Raw genomic sequence first — 23,449 nt, 5'->3', positions numbered from 1 at the left:
TTTTCAAATTCCTGTCTTAATCTACACTATAGAAATCATGAAGTAACATACTTTCATTGCTCCTATAATTCATTAACTGAAGAAGCAGTAGGGTTGAGTAAGTATATCAGAGGTGTTCATATGCTTTCTTAAAATAAATTATAAACCCCCCATCTTCTCTGGCCTAAACTATTAATGATTTTACTTATGAGCCAAGCTCTGTGAATGGATAGGAATATGCAATCATGAGCAAAATAGGGTGCCTTCCTTAAGGTTATTGAGAGTTCAATGGAGGAGTCACAAAAATAAAGAAGCAGTTATCCTACAATGCGAAGATGCCATGTTAAAGGTAATCACAGTGCATAGATAGGAGCTTAGTGCTTAATGGAAAGGGTGAAGGGGATTGGGGAATAGTTGGTAAAGTTTTCCAAGAGAAGAAGCTTCTTACATGCATCTTCAAATTAGATCTGAAAAAGTACTTTTGAAACTTTGAGGGACTTAGTAATTTAGGTGCCCAACATTTTTCTGTTACCATTTGTTTTTTAAGAATATGTATGTAATAAAATTCATCATTAACATGAAAAAGTAAAAAGAAATATATTTAAATTATTCATAATCCCATCTCTCAGAGATGACATTTCCCTTTTTATGTTATATGTATATACTTTGACTTACAGAATTAAAATCATGTCATATATACCCATTTATTAGTTTTTTACTTAATAGTAGGATGTTACTATTTTCCATGTTATTACTTATCATTTTAAAATGTTTTTAATAGTTTTATAGAATTATTTTTTATAGCTAGGCCATAGTTTATTTAACCAATCTCATAATGATAGGGTATCAATGTATTAGTTTTCTGTTGCTGCTGCAAAACCCCACAAATTTAGTGACTTTAAAAATCCTACAAATTTATTATCTTAAATCCTCTATGTCAGAAATGTGACAGGGGTCTCAATGGGCTGAGATCAAGATGTCAGCAAGACTGCATTCCATTCTGGAATGTGTAGGGAAGAATCCATTTCCTTGCCTGTCCAACTTCTAAAGGCAACCCTCAGTTCATGCCCCCTCCCATCCTCCACCCAAAAATCCATCTTCAAAACCAGCAATGGTGAGTTGAATCCTCACATCACATCACTTTGACCTCCTTCTTAGTCACATGTCTCTCTGACTCTTCTCTGCCTCCATCTTTGACTTTTAAGACTCTTATGATTATGTTGGACCCACCTGAATAATCCACTATCATTTCCCTATCTCAAGGTCAACCTTAATTCCATGTGCAACCTTAATTTTCCTTTACTGTGTAAAGTAAATAACATTTTCACAGATTCTGGGCATTAGGACATGGACACCTTTGGCAGGCCATTACTCTGCCTGGCACAATGTGGTTTTAATTTTTTTCAGTTTTATAAACCATGTTGTATAATAATAATGATGCTCTAATGAACTACATGAGTTTTCAATTACATATGTTTTTTTAAGGTAAACAGATGGCCAACGTTTTCCTGTAAATTGAATAATAGTCTCCTTATTTATTCATTATATATGACTCATGATTTTTTTTTTTTTTTTTTTTTTTTTTTTTTTTTTTTTGTGGTACACGGGCCTCTCACTGTTTTGGCCTCTCCCATTGCGGAGCACAGGCTCCGGACATGCAGGCTCAGTGGCCATGGCTCACGGGCCCAGCCACTCCGCGGCATGTGGGATCTTCCCAGACCGGGGCACGAACCCGTGTCCCCTGCATTGGCAGGCGGACTCTCAACCACTGCACCACCAGGGAAGCCCGACTCAAGATTTTATATACTAATAATTCATGATTTTGTACTAAAAAAGTGATACAGACATATATTACTTAATACTGGTGACTGGGATTATTTTACAGATTGTAGAGTTTCTGCTCACATGTAGCAATTTTAACTTATTATAGAAATAAAAAATATTATTAGCCAGAGACAAGTTGGAAGTGGAAGCAGATAAAGATATGAATAATTATATTTATTTTTTAGTTGAAATAATCATATGGGATAATAAGAACAAATGAGGGTTTAGAACTTAAAGTAAAATAGTTTTCACCACTAAAGCATAAACTCTGCCTGTACTCACTTGAAGTGTATAATAGTGTGTGAGGCTGTAGAGTACATTCACACTCTAATAATTATAAAATATAGAATAACTTGTTTGAGAGGAAGCATATACTTGTATTAACGTATGTTAAAATTTCTCATTTAATATAAAAAAGCACAAGAATCTGCCAGTACTTTAAATTTTAAGGGAAATATATAGCATCCTGAGAAAATAAGGTGATAATTTAGAAATACATAATGAAAAATTTAGCAACAAATATGAGATTGATAACAAATTTTGAGATTTGAATTGGAATTATAAATGATAAATAAGTAAGCAGTCAGATATGTATGATCTGCAAAAAGATAGGCCTAATAAACTTTAAAATGAATAGTGTGACATGATAATGTAAGCCAACATCTGGTTTGCTTTTAGTAAAAATAAGAGCAATCCCTTCATCTAGTTTGTAAATATTTCTAAAACCACAGTATCACGGCTAACATTTTAAGTTATACTGTTCAATATAGGGAGAGTTTTCATTTGTATTTTTAAAAGTAAACACTTTGAACTGTTCAGAAGAAAAATAGTTCAGTGTTTATGGTTATTTGAAACCCTGGAATAATTTTAGTTGTTTTTATTCAGATATAAGCAGATCAAAACTATATGAGATTATAGCTGTATGAGTCAGGATATAAAGCTAAGTCTCATCAAGTAGTATTATATTATAAAATTTTGATTATAAGAATTCCATATGGAAGAAAATACTGTCTATATTCAAAGGGATCTCTATGTTGAACTTTGCCTGTTGTGCCACTGTTAACATCATATTTAAAAAGTGATCATGAAAAGTTAGTTCAGTGCCCTCTTGCAATTCTGTCCGGTCTGATAAAGGGTAAATATTCAAAAACAGGATAAGTTTTGCATACTGTCACTAATTGTAAGTGTGTCGCTAAATTGTATGTTTTAAGTAAAGAACGTAGAATGGTTAAGTACATAAGCATTTTCTCCCACGAACTAGACAAGCAGCAGAACTTGGGCATTTGAGGCAGCCTACTTACATGGCTCTGCTACTTCTCCAGAAGGACATGGATTCTCCAGGGGTGTTTACTAAGTCAGCCCAATTGATTCATTAGTTGATATCTGCCAGATCAGTTCCATAGAGTTTCCAGGTTTCACAAGGCTGCGAGTAGGTCTGGGATGTAGGGTACAGAGCAGGGGCCAACTCATTTTTTGAAGGTTCCTGGAATTAGAAGGAAAAGAGTTGTTGATCACTGATCTGTTCACACCATACCCCTCTGGCTTCTGCCTTATTTAATCAATAAGGGGAAGGCAAAACAGAAGAGGGGCCTCATACAGTGACAAGAATAAGCACATACTTCTTGGCTCCAGGTCCATGCTCTTTCCTCTCTGTAGTAATACCGTCACTTCTGTGCCTTCCTTGCCAAGAAGAAAGAACTTCTAGAAATCAAAACACACACACACACACACACACAGATTTAGTTAAAATATAACAATAGTCTTCACAACAGAATAGCAGGTTGCTTTCTCATAGAACTGGAATAAGTAAGTAATCCTCAGCTACGTCAGGTCATTAAAATAGAAGCAGCTGGAAGGAGAAGGAAGTCTACTCTCCAGTGTTTAAAACAAAACAAAAAAAACTGTTCAGTATCCAATAGTTCCTTGCCCCACCATCACCATAATAGACAGAATGTGTGAATAACTCTACTTCTCCTTTTTCTCCTACGTTTGTAAAGATGCTCTTTTTGTTATTTATATTCCCCTTTAAGTCTGTTCTTTAAGTTTATTTTAATTGATTCTAGAGTTCCCAGTGGAGAGGAGAGTTTAGTTGGCTTTGGGCTTCTGGGACAAGCTAGTGCTGTATATCCCCCTTAAGGGGCAGCATGCTTCTGGGATATCTCTTGTAACAGGCTGGCTGCCCATCCATTGGCCCATCTCTGAAGGTCTCTTTCTAATTAAGTGTAATTTTATGATTTTTATATTTTATGAATTTCACAATTAACGACAACTTATTTGGCAGCAACAGTGCTAAACAATACAAAAGACTCTAGCTGCAGAAAATGAAAATAGTTTTCATGCAGAAAAAAATTGTAAAGTTGTAAATGTGCACATAAGGGTTTATGTTTTGCACTGTGCATAGAGTGAATAAACTGAGTAAGAATTTCCATAACAGTCTCTTTGGAATCCTGTGTATGTGTGAGAATGGAGAGCTTTATGTTGAGTTAATCATACCCTAAAAATGCTTATTATTGACTCTTATTGAGTTTGCATTTTCATAAAGTGTGATGATTGAATGATATAATATGGGTAAATCACATCTGGCTACTACTTGGCATATGGTAAGTGCACAATAGATGTTATTTCTCCTTTTCCACTTTTATCAGGAGAGAAGTTCTGCCATCAGCTCCAACTCTAAAATTGAGTTTCATAGACTCAGAAAATGCTAATAAATGTTAGCCATTATTCTTGTTGTTTTTCTCTTCTGTGTTTCTTATGAAGCAGCTTTAGGTTTTCATCATAAGAAACAAAAAATGAAAAGGGCATTTATAGAACCAATTCTACATGTTTAAAGGAAAGTAGAGAATTAAGGCAATCCAGTCAATTCAGACACACAGAAATATTTAACTCAAAAGTATTTTCCTAATTCTGGTTTTTCAGAATGAACAAGATGATTCAATGCTTTTCTATAGTATTTAAAAATTAAAATGAATGTCTTTCATGATGTAGCACCTCAATAAATGTACGCTGACTCACTGATAATTGCTTTTTCTTCTTTAGGTCAAACTTCATGTGTACACATAGGCAGAATTTTTTCTGTCATTGGTGAAAGGTCCTACACTTCCACTAATAATTGAACAAGCATGTCCTGGTGCTACCTGCATGCACTTGAAATGAACCAAGCGCAGTTTTAGGTCTTTCTTTGAACATCAAAGGGCACAGTGCTGTCAACGTGCCTGCATCAAGTCAGCCTAATTTACTGTTTAATAATACATTGGTGTGGGAGCCCTCTCTTTGCAGTGTTTTTTTGCCCAGGGCTGTTACAGCTCAACTTGTTCCTCTGCTGTTAAAAAATTGATCAGCTTTCTTCCCCCAATATTTGGAAAGGGAAAAATAACATTTAGTCATACTAATCCAAAAGTCTTTATTCACTTCAACCCTTCCTTATTCCAGAAAAAGTTTAAGAGGACTTAATTAAACATATAGAGAGGTAGTAGGTGCAATCTTTAAAGATAGTGATTTAGGAAAGAGGACAAAGTACGACAAGATAAGATGATTTCTGTAAAAGAAACTTGCTGTAGAGTAGTGTCTGTATGAACTAGGTCACAAAGCCTATCATTTTCAAAGTGTTCTTGGAACCCCCTAAGTTAGAATCTCTTAAAATGAATCAATTCTGGGCAGTGGTGAGTGGGTGGGGATGAGCAAAGAGGATGGACAACTTGGAATCTTGTGTTTGTTACAATCTCCAGATTGATTTTTATTCACACTACAGTTTGAGAATCGTGTTACTCTAAATGTTTTAGCAGCCAATACAATGTAGACAATACATGTTTCACAGTGTCCCTAAGATAGAAATAAATCAGTTATCCCAGGGAAGCACAAGAATTCCTCCTTACTAAGGTCAGAGAGAACTTCTCTCTGAGTCCTTGTGGTGACTATAATATCCATTAATATTTATCTTTTCATAGAAAGTTTATTGTAATCATCTAAACTTATAGGTATTGGTTTCATATCTAGAACAGTTAAGTCACGCCATGCAATTCCTTTATCCACAATACAGCAGGAAATAGGGAAACAAAGAAAATTATCTGTATACTTTTTACATGTTAGGTGACGGAATTCTCTGGTACCTTGTTCACAGAATTGCATCCTACTTCTGCTGCCTTCTCTTGTTCCACAAGCCCACTTTTCCTCAGGAGATGGACTCATCATTTTGGAGAGTTGAAGAGTGAGCATATTAGGGAATTTCAAGTACAGCCAGTCAGTGTGTTGTTCTCACTCTTTGAGAAGTGAGAAATCCTGTTGACCTTTATAGCATCCTTTCCTTCCAGTATGCCTTCTTCCTCACTCAACTCTTTTGCTTCATGAGCACCAGTGGATGGAGCTCCTTTTCCATTTATCATGGATCACCTGCATCAAAGGCTCCCCTTAAATGTAGTCACATTCAGATCATTGCCATCTCCAATGAAATCAAAACCAAGAATTTCCTTCCTGGCTATAACATCCATCTCTGCCACTACAGTTTTTCTACTCAGTGAACCAAATAGGTATTTGTCATTCTGATTATGATTTATAGTCTCACAAGTCCTTTCTACTTCTCTCTGTGCATGATCCTTGAGCTGGTTTCAAAGGCTGTCCCCGACTAAGTCTTGTGGTAACTAGCATCCTACATTCCTTGACCTTTTGTATTTTTTTCAATGTTGGAATATTAGATGTGGTAATATGGCTAATTGGAATCACTGATTAACAATTTGTACTGTTGGGTGGAGTTGATCACTGCCTTTATGTTCAAATAGCACTTTAATCTTACAGCTCCCATAAAACTTGTCCCATTGGGATGTAATTTTTATGTGTATGGCAGTTTTCCTCAGTGGAATGAGAGACCCTGCCCTCCCCAAACAGTCCCAGATATTACTTGTCTTTTTATTTCCCACTGTCTCTAGCACATAATACGCCTCAAATAGATATATTTTAATTGCATATAATTGAGACATTCAACCATTATATACTTATTTTCCACTAAAACATCCATTATTATTATCATGTAAATATTTGTTGAATTAAATAGATATGTTTCAAATTTATTACAATGTCTTATTTGTGGTGTTTTGGGCACTAAGACATAAAAAATGTATCATTTCATCTAAGAAAATACTAAATTTGGCAAAGAAAAAATAAGTTGCAAGTGGCTTTATCTGAAGAGAAACAGACATATATTAGTTCCTCACAATTATTATTTCATGTTTGTTTTACTTAAAATAATATTGGATTTAGTTCACAGAGTTGGAGGTTTATGGTGCCTGAATACAATGTATGACATATTCTAATCTACAAAATTTTAATACTTTTAAATAACATGTGTTTACTATGGAAAACTGGAAACCTATAAAGAAGAAAAGTCACTTAAAATCTTTGATTTAGTGTATCTTAACATTTTGGTGTATTTATTTGTCTTATTTTTCTGTGATTAATTTTAATAGTTGAGATTCTGCTCTCTAATTTTGCATTTTGTTTTTTCTTTTTTTTACTTCATCCTCCATACTCTTGGTCTGTTTTCCCAATCTGTGATTCTGCAGAGATTTACAATTATAAATAATGTGCATAAAACTACATATCTTTGCATAATCACAGTTTTGTTGACCATGCTGTAAAATGTTGCTTTTATATAGAATGAAAGTTCTTGCAAACTTTTGATTACAAACAAACCTTTGAGTGCCTTGTAGCTTAAAATAAAATACCATTTTATACCCTTTTGATAGTGCCAAAAGCAGTTTTTTCATAAAGTAAATGACATGACCTGCCCTTTTTTCTCACTCAGGCTCTTAGACCCCCTGAGAAAAATTTTAAATAGACCATCACCTTTTTCCCTCTTGTTTGCTTTAATGAGGCGTTATATGTGTACAACTTGGAGCTAAAGAGAAAATTTGTCATTGTTTGAGTAAAAAGGCTCACAAGTCAGACGGTCACTTTTAAGGTTCTCTTCCCTAGCCTTGAGGGTACATGGGTACCAGGCTGGCCAGTGGAGTGGAAAGGAGTGCAGCTGAATCAGGAATGCATGGTGGTGAGGAGTGTGTTGAAACTCTACCCTTCCCTCTCACCATACTCCAGAAACATTTTTATTTCTTTAAACCCTCTGGGTTGTTTTAATACTTTATTGTGAACATTATTTTAATTAAGGGATTTAAATTTAGTCATAGGTATACTAAAAACCACTGAATTATACACTTTAAAAAGGTAAGTAACTCCAATACCAGAAGGAAAGTGGTATGTATTGTAAGAGAGGTACACATAAATTGCTGAGGAATAGCAGACGAAAAGATTAATAATTCAAGCAGCAAATATTGAAGAAGGAATCTAGAAGAGAAATTTTGAGTGCTAGTTGATTTTCCATGAATTAATGTAGAATTAACAGGTAGGTGGATAGATTTGGTGGTGGTGAGATGAGGGTGTACCTCTCTGATTATTCACACTTTCTCAGTGAATATTAGGTGAGATTTCACCTGAGGCTATTTAGACTGGAACAGTGGAAAGAAGGGAGGGAGATACTATGCAATCATCCTTTTGAGAGCTGTAGAGCTTGGATCTTAGGGAATTTCATATGAGGTCAATTTGTGTGTTTCTCTCTAGAACCTTTCAGCTGCTAGGTGTAATTGCAGAGTAGAAGAATAGCTGTATGTAAGTAGACAGAGTCAGATTTTATGGCATGAAGATTACAAAGGGGGACTAGGCCAGGGAATTTGAGAACGGTAAAAAGAAAATGATTATAATAATGGTCTTGGGAGTAAGTTTTCAAAGCAGTGTCAGCATCACCTGGAAACTTATTGGAAGAGCAAATTCTTGGTCTTAGACCTACTGAATCAAAAATTCAGAGTGGGGCCTAGCAATTTGTGATTTAACAGGTCCTCCAGGTCATTCTGTAGCACACCAATACCTGAGAACCACCGGTTTGGGAAATCTAAACTACTTAACACTCTAAGTACAGTTATAGGAAAGAAGCAGAAATGGGTGATGATGGATAACTGAAAAGAGGTAGAGTGTATTGCGTAAAAGTCTCCACAAGAGTAAAGAATTGTGTGGGTGGAGGAATTCAAGTAAGCAAGCTATGACCAGGTGGTGCTGGTCAGAGACTAGGATAACTGAAGGATTTTGGAAGTGAAGCAGTTAAGAGACTAGGTGTTTTATGGGTGGACCATGTTGACGCTACTCTTATAAAGAATGATGACACAGAGGTAGAAGTGGTGAAGAAATTGTGAGGCAGATACTGAAATTGCCACTGAATGAGGAGTGACCAGAAGTAGGCCAACAACTGAAAAAGGAGGGTTAGAGGATGCTGTAGTTCATTTATTCCCCTTGCCACCCTCTCCTCTTCTTCAGGTCTCCTTGAGTTTATAGGATGTGAGAGAAAAACAGCCTGGACTCTAGATCCAAGCTGTAAGAAGGTGGTACCCTCACGTCCAGACTTAGTTAACAGGGCCCAGGGAAAGAGTGTGGGAGGGCTGGGACAAGAGGAAGATTGAGGCAAATTACTGAATCTACAGGTTAATATGGAAGTAAGTGACCAGCTGGAAATAGTTGACCTGAAAACCTTGGATTGCTGCTTGTTGCTGAAATAAGTAGGGTTCTGAGATATGGTGAGGAAAGGTGGAAACCCTCTTAACTGACATGATGAAGATCGGCTCTTGTTCAGTTAACTGAAAAAGACAGTTATGAGGAAATGATACATATATACCTTCAACATTTTATTTTTAGTTGTACAATAATTCATCACATCCACTGCTTGAACTTCCAAATTGTTTTTCTTTCATAAACCACACTCAATATTGTCATCTATGAATTCCAGATTTAGTTTCTTTCAAATAGAACAAGAACTGAAAGACATGAGAAGAATCCTAAGGGCAGAGTCTTCTTATAGACTTTTACATCTTATCCCCAATTTTTTTGTGGTTGTGTTGCCCACAAATTTTTTAAAAATAATTTAACCTTTATTGACTTTTTAAAAGCATACAGTTTTGTTTTTAATGTAACTCTCTTTTAGCATCTTATATTTTATTGATTTAGGTATTATTTGATTAAATTACATAATTATAATGACAGGCATAAACAGGTTTGGAAACAAACACACCTGATTTGATACACATACATTCAACAAATGGGGAATGTGAGCCTGCATGAAGTCCCAAATGTTCAATGTCCTGTGGCCATATATTTTATAGAAAGAATTAATAGGTTAATCTGGCATATTGATGAATTGGAGGTCAGATTAGAGAGCTTCTATCATTGTTCTTAGTGATGCACAGGGGAAGGTTAATGATGTGGTTAAGCTGGGTGAGATCAGTTATTTCTCCTGAGGTTTCCAGTCCTGTGAAGCCAGGGTGAGGGACTGGTCTCTGAGATGGAGTACCAGTCACACTGGCTACGCTGAAGGTCTGTAGAAATCCCTAATTTCCTTTGGTACATTTTTACTTTGTTCTTCCCAAAAGATTAATAAAATCATTTAAATTATGAAAACTGTCTTGTAATATATTAAATGTGATAAGTAATTATGCTTTCTGAGGATTACTATAATTTTTGGATCATTGCCTGATTTAAGAATAGTATGACACAATAAACTAGTATATTAGCTTAAACACATGTATGATATAAATGAAATCCTAATTTCTACTTTTCTAACTTTTATTTTTGGCTTTATGGTTTGCATCTAATAATACACAAAGAAGATTTCTCAATATACAAAATATATAAAATAGATTCAAAAAGTTTAATTATTTTGTAAACTGTTTTTAAGATTTTGTATTTCGGTGAAATATTCTTCTCTTAAAGCTATTGATGTAGTTACCATAGTTACCCATGTTTTTGACTGTATAAACACCATCCCAGTAGGAAAATATAATACTTTCCATTAAAAGAACATATTCTATTAGAATAGCATCTTAAATCTGTAGTCAATGTATTCTGGCATATGATACAAATAGGGGCCAAAAGAATCAAACAACATAACTTAGATAATGGGAATCTTTCAGGGTTTATAGTCCTTCAGCTATGCTCCAGAAGTTCCAATCTTCTCATTTAACTTGGTCGTTCTCCCAAGTGTGAACATGACCTGTAAGGCTATTGAGTAAGACAAGGTTTGTATTTGGAAACTATCCACAACACTGCTAGTACATATCACCTTTGTGCCACATGAATTAAAATAATTATGACTAAATTTCATCTGTTAATTTGTTGTATTTAGACTGGCTGACAGTGTCAGGAAGAGTATATTCCATATCTCTTTTACTCGTGAAATTAAATTCTTTATAATTTCATGCCCAAAAAAGTTTATCTTCATTATGAATTGGGTTTGTTTGTTTGTTTTTGTCAGACAGTTAAAACAATCATTTACTATTTTGCCTTGGCTGCCAGAAATTTTAGAGATAGCTTATAGTGATTATGCATCCAAAGTTTTCATATAGTTATCTTTATCTTTTATCCCTCCTACTCTCTCTTCTCAGTCTTTTATTTTTATTTTAGCAATTCTGTCATTTTTTATTAGAAATATTCTTAATTCCTTTTTAAAAGTTGGTGGTAGATAAGTTCAATAAATTTAACAAACAATTATTAGGTACCTACTTCTTGCTGTTAAATTAACTCTGTTATATTAGCAATAGTGAAAAAGACAGGCTGTGGCTTCAAGAAGCTGAAAAAAATAACTTTTTCAGAAATTCCTATGAAATGCTTTATTCAAATAGGAACGTAATATATGTATTTTGCTCAGCATATAAAGTGCTCATGTTTATGCTTTTATTGCTAGTTAAAAGTCATCATTAGGATAGATTGCTATTAGCAAAGCCTACATGTTTTCCAGAGCTATTTTGTTTTATTCAAATTTAAAATTCAGGACTGGAAGCTGCCTCTCACATAATCTCTAAGATAGCGATATACATACAGTCTGCCTGTTTCTGTTCTTAGACATCTATAGAGATTTGTGAAACTGGTCTTCTGTGAGAACACACTGCCTTCAGGCCTTTCATATTCACTCTGGGGAACAGATAGTATGTGTGAGATAACCAAAGGTTACCCAGGGAATCTTTGAAGATGATGATAGTTTGTCAGATAAATAGTATAAAATGATTTTGAAAAGAGAAGGCATCCCTCCTTTGAGTCTAAAAAGGAAATAAAGCCTTTTTTTTTTTTTTCCGGTACGCGGGCCTCTCACTGTTGTGGCCTCTCCCGTTGTGGAGCACAGGCTCTGCACAGCTGCTCTGCGGCATGTGGGATCTTCCCGGACCGGGGCACGAACCCGTGTCCCCTGCATCGGCAGGCGGACTCTCAACCACTTCGCCACCAGGGAAGCCCAGAAAGCCTTTTTTAATTGTTCATATTGTTCTCTTATGACGAAAACTCTGTTTGCTTTGTGCAAATTCAAACTACTACATAAAGGCTCAGACTAAGTACAGTGGTAGCCTATTACATAAATGGTTGGCTGATAGCATCATTTACAAAAGCATTGGAATTCACACATTTTAAAATGTAAATTAAATGTGTCTTTTCACCACTCCATGACCTGACTTTTAAAAACAAGGTTCATGAATTATTCTGACCTAGATATGTCATCCCCTGCCCTTGAAAGAGTAGTATGAAAGGGAATATAGTTATTGTCTAAATTCTTCTGGAACTGATTACCCTTTAGGTGAATATCCTTATCTTCATTCCTCCCCTTCTCGTTCTAACTTTTGGCCTTTTGCTTATTTTACTGTTTATTAGCACCTTTATGTACTAGAACAATCCCCTCCAAAGATCTGCATGTTGTAAACAACATGTGAATATTTTACATTACATGGCAAAGGGAAATTAAGGTTGCTGATCGCATTAAATCTGCTAATCAATTTACCTTAAAATAAGGAGATTATCCTGGTTATCTGGGGTAGTGTAATCACAAAGGTCTTTAAATGTAGAGGAAGCAGAAGGGAACTGAGAGGGACTGGACCTACCTTTGTTGGCTTTGAATATTGAGGAAGGGGGGCCCTCAAGCCAGGGCATGTGGGAGACTTGTAAAAGCCAAAAAAAGCAAAGAAATCTATTTCCCCTAGAGCCTCTCCAGCTGGCATCTTTGATTTTTGACACCCAATGAAACCTGTGTCAGATTTCTGACTTATAGACCTGTTAGAAAATAAATTTATGTTGATTTAAGCCATTAAGTTTGTGGCAATTTGTTATGGCAGCAGTAAAACCTAATACATTTACCAATGTTTTAGAAAGAAAGAGGATGAAAACTCAAGACACTCCATCCAGAAAAAGATTTAGTGTGGGTTGAAGTTGCAACTCTTGCTGACAGGAGGATATAAGGCCATCATTGAATTCCAGCCTTTGCTCTCACTGTTTCACACTAATACAGAAAATCTACAGGGTCCTGTTTCCAGTATAATGACCTGAAAAATGCTTTAAAGAAATATACCCTTGTTTCCGTCTGCATCCTGTCTGCCCAGTTTGCTGTAGTTAGAGTGATCTTTTCACAGAACAGACTTAATTGTGCTACTTCTCTTTAAAGTCCATGTCATGGTTCTCCATTGCCTACAGAATAAAAACCAAACATGTAGCATGGCAGTCAAGACCCCTCTATAACAAAACCTTCTGCTACAGCCTTATGTCATACTTGTCTTTCCTATGGACCTTCTTATGTTCAGCCATGGTAAACTACTTTCGGTCTATGAGCCCAGCATAGTATTTTGTACTTTTTCGTTCATACATGTCATTTCCTTTACCACCAATGTCCTCCCAGATCATCAGACCTGCTGACAAACCCCTATGAGTTCTTCAAAACTCAACTCAAACATTAAATTTACCGGAAAATCACTTTATACATATACTTTATACAAACTTTATACATCAAAGAAAATTATTTGGTCTGTCTTTTATGCCACATTGTTATGTGTATACCTTGCAATATTAAAATTATTTCTTTCCGTTTCATTGTCTTATACTAAACTGTGAGTTTCTTTAGGGCAACAACTGGATCTAATAACATATCTGTGGGCTCTCAGTAACTCACATAGCTTAATAGTATGTCCTCAATACATAAATATTAAGTGAACAAATGATTATGTTACCTGATCTGGCCAGCACACCACAGAGATGCCTTTAGAATGACAGTTTCTGATTCCCAGGCCACTCTTTACTTATAGTCTGCCTCTATAAATTAAGTACCATAAAAGAAATTATTTTACATACCTAGGACACATTTTTCATTTTAAATAAAATTCTGGTTACTTCCTTGGTGGTCTAGTGGGTAAGACTCTGCGCTCCCAGTGCAGGGGGCCCGGGTTCTATCCCTGGTGGGAAAACTAGATCCCGCATGCATGCTGCAACTAAGACCTGACACAGCCTAAATAAATAAATATTTTGTTAAAAATCACTAAATAAATAAATAAAATAAACTGACCAACTTATTTTGTTTGTTACCACTCCCATTTCTAGCCATTAATTTAACACCTGTAATTTCATGATTTTATTGTGTCAAAAATGAAAACATCGAAATACAGTTGTCCCTTGGTACCCACGGGAGATTGGTTCAAGGACCTCCATGGATACTCAGATCAGTGGATGCTGAAGTCCCTCATATAAAATGACAAAGTACAGTCAGCCCTCAGTGTCTGTAGGTTCTGCATCCCCAAATAGAGAGGGAGGGCCTTTTGTAATATCTCTGTTTTGTTTAGTTTATTCTCGCTCTATCTGGAAGGATTAATTTGTGCAGTGTATCTGTTGTTATTCTTAAAACATTGAGAAGATTCTAAAATGTAATAGAATAGCATGACAAGTATCAAATTCTTTTGGCTTTAAATATTTAAATTTTCTCTCAGCATTTCTGCTTTCTGCCTTTCTAGATTTATGTCAGTTACTCAGTGGTTACATACAGGTATGACCTTGCTGCCCAGGTCTTTATGAAAATGAGATAATGTATGGAGTAGCACTTGGAAACTATAGTACCATTCATATGGACTGAATTGTTTTCATAATTTTTATTATCACTTCACAGTCTGACTGCAAAATGTTCACAATTGTCACAATGATGGGAGAGGTTTCACTGGGAGTTTCTCTTTTGAGAAGAGCTGTCAGAATTCAAAATCTTAAAATGGTTAGCCTAACTTTTAGTGTGATCAGTAAAATACATCCTTCACGCTGCATAGTAAGTTATTAGTTTACCACCTTAAAAAAGGAAAACACTTTTTATTAAGATGAATGAGTCCATGTTGGTGTTAATATTTTACATAAGAAGATCATCATTAATTTAAAAAACAGACTTTTTAAAAATCACTACTGAAGGTGGCGGAATAGGAGGACGTGGAGTTCACCTCTCCGCACAAGTACATCAAGAGTACATCTACAAATGGAACAACTGTCACAGAGCACCTGCTGAACACTAGCAGAGGACCTTGGACACCTAAAAGGACCAGTAAAATCCCCGTGCAACCGGGTAGGATGAAAGAAATAAAAAAAGAAAAGAAACGGGACGGAACCTGCACCCCTTGTGGGGAGCTGAAGAAGAGAAGTTCCCGCACCGAGGAAGCCCCCTCACCAGCGGGGAGATCAGCTGGGACAGAAGGGGAGCTTCGGGGGCTCAGAGGAGAGCGCAGCACCTGGTCTGTGGCAGGTAGGGCAGAGTGAGAGGTATACAGATGGTCCCTGCCACGGCCCTGCGTGCCTCAGCCTGAGACAGGTGTCCGCCGTGGTGCACGGGGCCTGGGTGCTGGAACGTGGGGTTTGGAGAGTAGACCCAGGGAGTGGACAGCTGTTAGCTGAGAAGAGACAGCCTGAAGGGACGGGAGTGAGGAGCTCCACAACTGGGAACGTTCACGGAAGAAGCCTGGGCTGCCATAGAGGCAGGGCGCCGTTGTTGAGTGGCACGCAAGGGGCGGGGCCGCCATTGCAGCCGCCTTCCCTACGTGCAGGCCCCAGCCTCCGCAGGCGCTGGGAGGGGCTCCCACCTGAACAGGCTCCCAGGACCCGCCTGCCTCCGCCTCCGCCCCCGCCTGCCTGGGTGGGCACCCGTTCTCCTGGGTAGCCTCGGGAGCAGACTCTGGTGAGAGGCCCAAACACACGGGTGGGGCTGAAACCACAGCTAAGCCCCAGGGGCCATGCATCTAATGAAGAGCTGAAATCTCTTCTTGTGGCTGCGGGAACCACGATTTACAGCCCCGCTGCCGGCTTTGTAAACTCAGCACCTGTAGAACATCCGAGTGGAAGAGCACTACTGCAGCTGAGACAGGTCTAGCTTTGGCAGCTGTGGGCTTTGTGGGCACGTACAGGTGGGGTTTGGGCCCGGCCAGAGTCTGAGGTGCCTCCGTAGCTCCTACAGCGGGTCCAGGTACACGATTACTTCAGTCCTGGGACCTGACTTCGGTGGATCTGCGCTGGAGGCCTAGTGAAAACAATACCTTAGAGACACCAGGGCCAATTGCCAGCATACCCATGGTTAAAATGGGGCTGAGACCATTTCCAACAACAGTGTAATTTGTGAGCCCGCACAACGGGTGAAAAGTGACACAGCAGAGTACACTTACAAGTGAACAGCTCCAGAAGAGGAAAACTCAGAGGCTTCTCTCCCAGTGGAAGTGCTCCAGTCCTGCCTACCTCATACCACAGCTCAGAAACACAGCTCAGAAACAGATCTGGGGGGCTTCCCTGGTGGCGCAGTGGTGGAGAGTCCGCCTGCTGGTGCAGGGGACACGGGTTCGTGCCCCGGTCCAGGAAGATCCCACGTGCCGCAGAGCAGCTGGGCCGTGAGCCATGTCCGCTGAGCCTGCACGTCCGGAACCTGTGCTCCACAACGGGAGAGGCCACAACAGTGAGAGCCCCGCGTACGGCAAAAAAAAAAAAAAAAAAAATAGAAACAGATCTGGGGCCCTCTACTCCAACATCTAAGGAGCAGGCCCTGCCCCTGACAGGACAGTGACAACCACAGAGCAAAGGGCAGGCCCTGCTCAATATCCAGTGCGGGCTCTGGTCACCACAACAACAGTCACACCTCCTATCAAGGGGATAACAGCCAGCATGCACTGAGGCGAGAGGTAACAGACATCCATACTAAAAACAGCACTCACACCAAAAAATATTAAACCCACACAGCCTACACAGGGATGTTCCCACATAAAAATAGCCCTCCAAGGCAGTCTGAGGATCAGGCATCAGGAGGAAGAACCCACAGAGCATTTGGCTTTAAAGGCCAGCAGGGCCTGAGTGCAGGAGCTCCACACTCAGGGAGAAAGAGACTCCACTCTCGGAGGGTGCACAAAGGTCTCAGGTCCACTGGGACCCAGCACAAAGCAATACCTCCATAGGAACCGGGGCTACACCTAACTAGGGGTCTTCGAGGGTATCCTGAGGAGGCGGGGGTCAGCTGTAGCTCACTGTGGGGGCAAGGACACTGGTGGCAGAGGCCCCAGGAAACACTGATCTGCGTGAGCTCTCCTGGAGGTCCCCATTTCAGCACCAAGATGCGGCCCCATCCAACAGCCTACAGGCTCCAGAGCTGGAACACCTCAGGCCAAACAACCAGCAAGACAGGAACATAGCTCCACCCATTAGCAGACAGGCTGCCTAAAGTCGTACTGAGCACATAGCTACCTCAAAATGCACCCCTTAACATGGCCCTGCCCAACATTATCCAGCAATCCCACTCTTGAGCATACATCCAGAAGAAATTATAATTCAAAAAGATACATGCACCCCTATATTCAATGCAGCACTATTTACAATAGCCAAGATATGGAAACAACCTAAATGTCCATCAACAGAGGAATGGATAAAGAAGATGTGGTACATATATACAATGGAATATTACTCAGCCATAAAAAAGAATGAAGTATTGCCATTTGCAGCAACATGGATGGACCTAGAATTGTCATACTGAGTCAGACAAACACAAATATCATATGATATTGCTTATATGTGGAATCTAAAAAAATGGTACAAATGAAATTATTTACAAAACAGTAATAGAGTCACAAATGTAGAAAACAAAGTATGGTTACCAGTGGAGCAAGAGAGGGAAGGGATAAATTGGGAGATTGGGATTGACATATACACACTACTGTACGTAAAATAGATGACTAATAAGGACCTACTGTATAGCACAGGGAACTCTACTGAATACTCTGTAATGACCTATATGGGAAAAGAATCTAAAAAAGAATGGATATATATGTATATGTATAACTGATTCACCTTGTTAAACTAACACAACATTGTAAATCAACTACACTCCAATAAAAAATTTTAAAAATAAAATAAGAATTTTAAAAATAGTAAACAGCAGTCATTGATGAATCAATGAGACTTAAATGTATTCAAACAGATTTTATTTTTGAAATATTATGAAAAAGTTGCCTAATATCCAGAAACTGTAGATTGTAACTATGGAAATATCCAGCTTGATTGAATACATTGCTCAGATGCCAACTGTTGGATTTGGGTAAAGCTAACTTGTTTTGGAATGGCTTAAAAGCTAGGCAAAGCCATGGTTCAGAATGTATCTTCAGGATTTTAATTTTGTCACATTTCATAGATGATTTGCCAGGAGTATTTTGCTTCCTTTGTTTTAAGGGCCGCTTTTAAGTAATCTTCTGATACAGCTACTGATGTTTCCCCTGGAAAAGAAATGTCCTATGAGAAACATGTCACTTTAAACGTACCAGACATATCTCCCATTGTGTGTCAACAAGTTGGCATGATTTTTTAGAGCCAGTTTCCAGTGTATTCATTTGGAACAAAATGAGTCTATAGAACCTAACTAGGCACATTGTGCTGGAGGCTTACTAAAGAGTATACCTTTCTAGGAACCACAAAGACATTCTTTGTGTACATAATGTAAGTTTCTTATCTCCTTACCAGATGCCAGATAAACTGATATATTCTTACTCCTTGTGTCTTTGAAGAAGTTCTTTACTTGTACCAGATTTTTGCCATTATATCACATTTTTATTAGTATATGTAGCAGTTCTCTTTATTTTTTTAAGTACATAAATTTACAGTGTATGGTAACTTCTGATTCATTCCATGGAGTTGGAGCTTTATCCTTGGTAGTTTTAGTGAAACTACCATCTGTCAACTGTCCCTAGGTGTGGGGTACATTCAACTTTTAAAGGCTTCAGCCCTCTATTCACTTGCTTGAGTATTTCTTCTTACTGATACAAAGTTAAAAATGAATTCATCTGAACACAGTCTCTATATTGTGATCCTTTAAATAGTTTGCATGAACTCCCATCTTAACTTGGTGTTATTAATAGTTATTCCTGGTCTGTTTTAGTCGGGTAGATATTTTTCTATATGAATAACTAACAACAATTGTTTTATTCTTGCCTCCCAGGTACTACAGTGCAACCATTCTGCAGATGTCTGGTGTTGAAGATGACAGACTTGCAATATGGCTGGCTTCAGTTACAGCCTTCACAAATTTCCTTTTCACACTTGTGGGTGTCTGGCTTGTTGAGAAAGTGGGTCGCAGAAAGCTTACGTTTGGTAGTTTAGCAGGTAGGTGCCGAAGAATTCAGTTAAAAACTTTTCTCTAATGACAAGTTAACCTTTTAAAATACAGTACCACTTCTGATATAGTTTTCATAACTAAATAATAGAGTTCCTCTGAAAATTTTTTTAATAAGAACTTATTATGATATATAACTAGAAATTAGAATTGTAATAACAATTTGAACCTACTGAGGGTAGCATTTTGCTGTTATTATTTTGAGTTTTGCTCAAAGGTACAAAATGAAAAAGAAAACTTGGTATTCATAAACTCAGTTTTTAACATAGTTTTTTAAAATTTGGGATAATGTGGAAGTAAATTTGGAGCATTTTTTTTCAAAGTTCTTTCAACAGTGGAACATTAGAACCATAAATTTCTTCACAAAGCAGGGACAGACTCTTTTTGTGTTTGAACGAGGCCTAAATCCTAGTGTAAATTCTGGTTGGTTAAGTATGTTTCCTATGATAACTAAATAAGAAAACCCCTTCTCACGTTCAAGTATCTTTGTCTTTAAATCCCACCCATTCCATTTATTATTTCTCTGTAATGCAAGGGCTGTTTCACTTGCCAAAATGAGACCCAGCTCTGTCATTGTCTTCACATGTTTGCATCATATAATTTTCTAATCTTTTTCAAATATACAAGCAGATTCCTACTTATCAATTAGCTGTCCTCTAATAGCTCCTTTATAAGTTTATTTAGAGTAAGAATACATTTTTCTATTAAAATGTAAAGTTTCCAGGCCTGCATTATCTAAATTCTATTTTAACTAAATTATACCTAAAACACTGATCTAGGGCTTCCCTGGTGGCGCAGTGGTTGAGAGTCCGCCCGCTGATGCAGAGGACACGGGTTCGTGCCCCGATCCCGGAAGATCCCACATGCCGCGGGGCGGCTGGGCCCGTGAGCCATGGCCGCTGAGTCTGCGCGTCTGGAGCCTGTGCTCCGCAGCGGGAGAGACCACAACAGTTGAGAGGCTCGTGTACCGCCAAAAAACAACAACAAAAAAAAACCCACTGATCTAATAGAACTGCTCAAGGCGGTTGTCCCAGATTTTGATGAGAAAATACATTTGGAGTTTCATACCCAGTTATTAAGAGCATATACTCCCTCCGACCCTTAACTCCAGAAGGAAGAGTGGAATACTTCCGCCCTCTGTTCTTGCGTTGAGTGGAAGCCTTGAGTTCAATAATGTAAGTTGAACTGCAGTGTCAGCACTGAGGGGAAGGCAGGGGGAAGACTGTCTGATTAAAAGGCAAAGGTAATCGCAACAGCCAATGTATATAGGGTAGCGGGAGGGTAAGTGAGGAAAGGTGAGGGACAAGTGAGGGTTAAAAACCACATATTTATAAACCTGTTCAAGGAACCAGAAGTGTTTAGGCCCAGAAAAAAGACTAAAGAGACACCTAATAGATATTCTCACAGATGGTAGCTGTTATGAGGACATAGATTTTTTACTTAATATAAGAAAAATATTCCTAATAATCAGAGCTATCCAACAATGAATTGGGCTGCCTCATTAGGATGGTAAACTCTCAACAAAAGGGTAGATGGCCATCAGGCAGTGATGTGCTAGAAACAAATTCCTACAGTGGGTTGAAAATTGGATTTGCTGACGCCTGAGGTTCAGGTCAACTCTAAGAAGAGGTAATAGCTGCTTTAAAGATTTTTAAATGGACACACTTTCTTTGACAGGGCATTAGTATTCTGCTACCTCAAGAGGCCTATTTTTTAAATAGAATTTCAGGTCTTGAATTTGGGATTTGGGTTTTGAGATTTGGAGAAAAATGCTGATTTTTGAGATGGGAAAATGCTTTTACTGGCAGCCTCTGTCCCTTCGTTTGTTGTATTCCAGGATTTTGAGGCATTGTAGATATAAAACCAGACTGTTTGGGTTTGAATTGTGTGATATTGAGCAAGGTTCTATTCTCTCATTTGTAAATCGGGGTTAATTATAATCCCCACTTCATAGGGTTTTAATGAAGACTAAACACATTTATACACGTATAACATTTCAAACAGTGCCTGACACAGACAGTAAAATGCCCAAAGCATTTTGCTATCACAGTAGTGTTACTGCCAAAGAGTGATTCTTTGTTGTTTTAACCATAAAGTAAAATCAACTTGCATCAGAATCCAGAAACTTTCCTGAACTCCTCTTGCTGATGTCATGTTTCACCCTTCCACGTAGGTCCTCTGCCCCAAGGATTTCCAGAGCCCATCCCTGACTATTAAAAGAAAGTATTAAGACTTGGGGGAAAGACCAAGAGATTCCAGGGACTGCCTTTATGAGCAACCTGGAGGCAGTTTTCTTTCCTGCAGAATTAAGAGGTTGTCGTTAAATTTGTAATATTTACAAGATAGACCAGTTCTGTTAGCAAGCTTTGAAAATATTAAAAGCCACAAAATGTCCTACCTTTAAATTATTCATGGACTATATATTTTGTATTTCTTTGTATAAAGAATTTCTTTGTCTGTGTCTAGCTAAATACAGTTTATTTGTAGTACTTTTTTTTGTGTGTGTGGTACGTGGGCCTCTCACTGCTGTGACCTCTCCCGTTGTGGAGCACAGGCTCCGGACGCGCAGGCTCAGCGGCCATGGCTCACAGGCCCAGCTGCTCCACAGCATGTGGGATCTTCCCGGACCAGGGCACGAACCCGTGTCCCCTGCATCGGCAGGCGGACTCTTAACCACTGCGCCACCAGGGAAGCCCTGTAGTACTTTTTAAAGAATTAGCACCAAAAAAAATTTTTTTAAGAATTTAATTATTTATTTATTTTTAAAATTTTAAAGAAATTAACTTGATATGTTTTTTCACTATTTTTCACCTAATAAAATAAATCATAATATATGTGGTATTCTACCACTGCTAAGTATTAGAATACTATTCTATTTAAAATTTCTTAAATTAGCCTAGAATTTTTTAACTTCAAAAGTTTTATTCCCTATTTTGTGTTTTTATTATGGTTTATTTTATTATATAGGGTGAAAAATAGTAAAAAAACATTATCAAAATAACTTTTTCAATAGGAACTTGTTCTTTAAAAATTACTACAAATAAACTGTATTTAGTTAAACCAGGGCAAAAGAACGCTTTATACAAAGAAATGTAAAATATATAGTCCATGAATAATTTTAAATGTAGGACATTTTGTGGTGTTCTGACTTTTAATATTTTCAAAGCTCCCTAAGAGAACTGGTCTTTCTTGTAAATATTACGAATTTAATGACAACCTCTTGATCCTTTTAAATAGAGGAAGGCTTATATCTATGTAGCTTTATTGCTTATAAATCAGAAAACCAGAAACACTGTGTTATTTTCTGCCAGATATTTTGGTAGTGGAATATTTCCTAAAACATTACTCACAGGCTGTCTTCATCAGAGTTGCCAGGGATACTTATTTTAAATTGTGAATTCTTGAGACCCAACCCCAGATCAACTAAATTAGAATCTCTGAAGATGAGGTCTGGAATATGTGCAGGTGATACTTATGCACAAGAAGTGTGTTCTGTTAGAGTCTTAGGGAGGGAAATTATTTTTTTCTGAGTATTTACTAATAATCCAAACCCTGTACCAGGTAATTAAGGTAACTTATTTCATCAGATGTTTTTGAGAATGCTATTTATCCAACACACTTCACCTCCTATGGAGAACATTTTTATTAGGAAAATGATATCAGAATTCCAAAATGTGACAGTATACTTGGTTAAGAGGGACTCTTCTCTTAAAATATAAAGAATGTCCCCAACCTACCCAGTACAGTGGAGAAGATCCTTTCATACAAGGCCTTCCTGTATTGGACTCAAATCTAGGTTGCAATAATGGATCATTGACAACAACTATAACAACTTTAAATACTAACAAGTGACTGATAAAACATCTGTAATTTGTTAAATTAAAGGAAATAGATAATTCAAGTAGTTTTAAGCCTTAAAGATATATGAGTATATGAAGGGCAAGGTGATCGTTTTAAAAATGTATTCCATAAGTAAAGTCCAATAAGACACCATTCCCTTCCCTTAAGGAGTTTATCGTCTCATAAGGATTTTTACCCTGTCTGGGTATCACAATCACCTGTGGAGTCATGTTACCAGATCCCCATTTTCTGGAGACTCTGATTCAGAGGTTGAGGTACATTCTAAAGATTTGCTTTCCAATAGGAAGGCAG

The 23,449-nt window shown here is 37.7% G+C and overlaps 1 protein-coding gene across 2 annotated transcripts in view; it reads left to right on the top strand.

Moving 5' to 3' along the window:
• SLC2A13 (solute carrier family 2 member 13) overlaps positions 1 to 23,449 on the top strand; it is a 462,624-nt gene that overhangs the window by 322,698 nt on the left and 116,477 nt on the right. Inside the window, exon 5 of one of the 2 annotated variants that reach the window (XM_082635384.1) lies at positions 19,124 to 19,287. The exons of the other annotated variant lie outside the window; for it this stretch is intronic. Coding sequence (XP_082491510.1) covers positions 19,124 to 19,287 — 164 coding nt within the window. The remainder of the gene's footprint in view (positions 1 to 19,123; positions 19,288 to 23,449) is intronic. 2 annotated transcript variants of the gene reach the window in all.

This window comes from Mesoplodon mirus (genome assembly GCF_964341445.2).
Source record: "Mesoplodon mirus genome assembly, chromosome: 11".
Classification (NCBI taxonomy): Eukaryota; Metazoa; Chordata; class Mammalia; order Artiodactyla; family Ziphiidae; genus Mesoplodon; species Mesoplodon mirus.
Note: the sequence above shows the minus strand (reverse complement) of the source record. Positions and strands in the feature narration are given on the sequence as shown.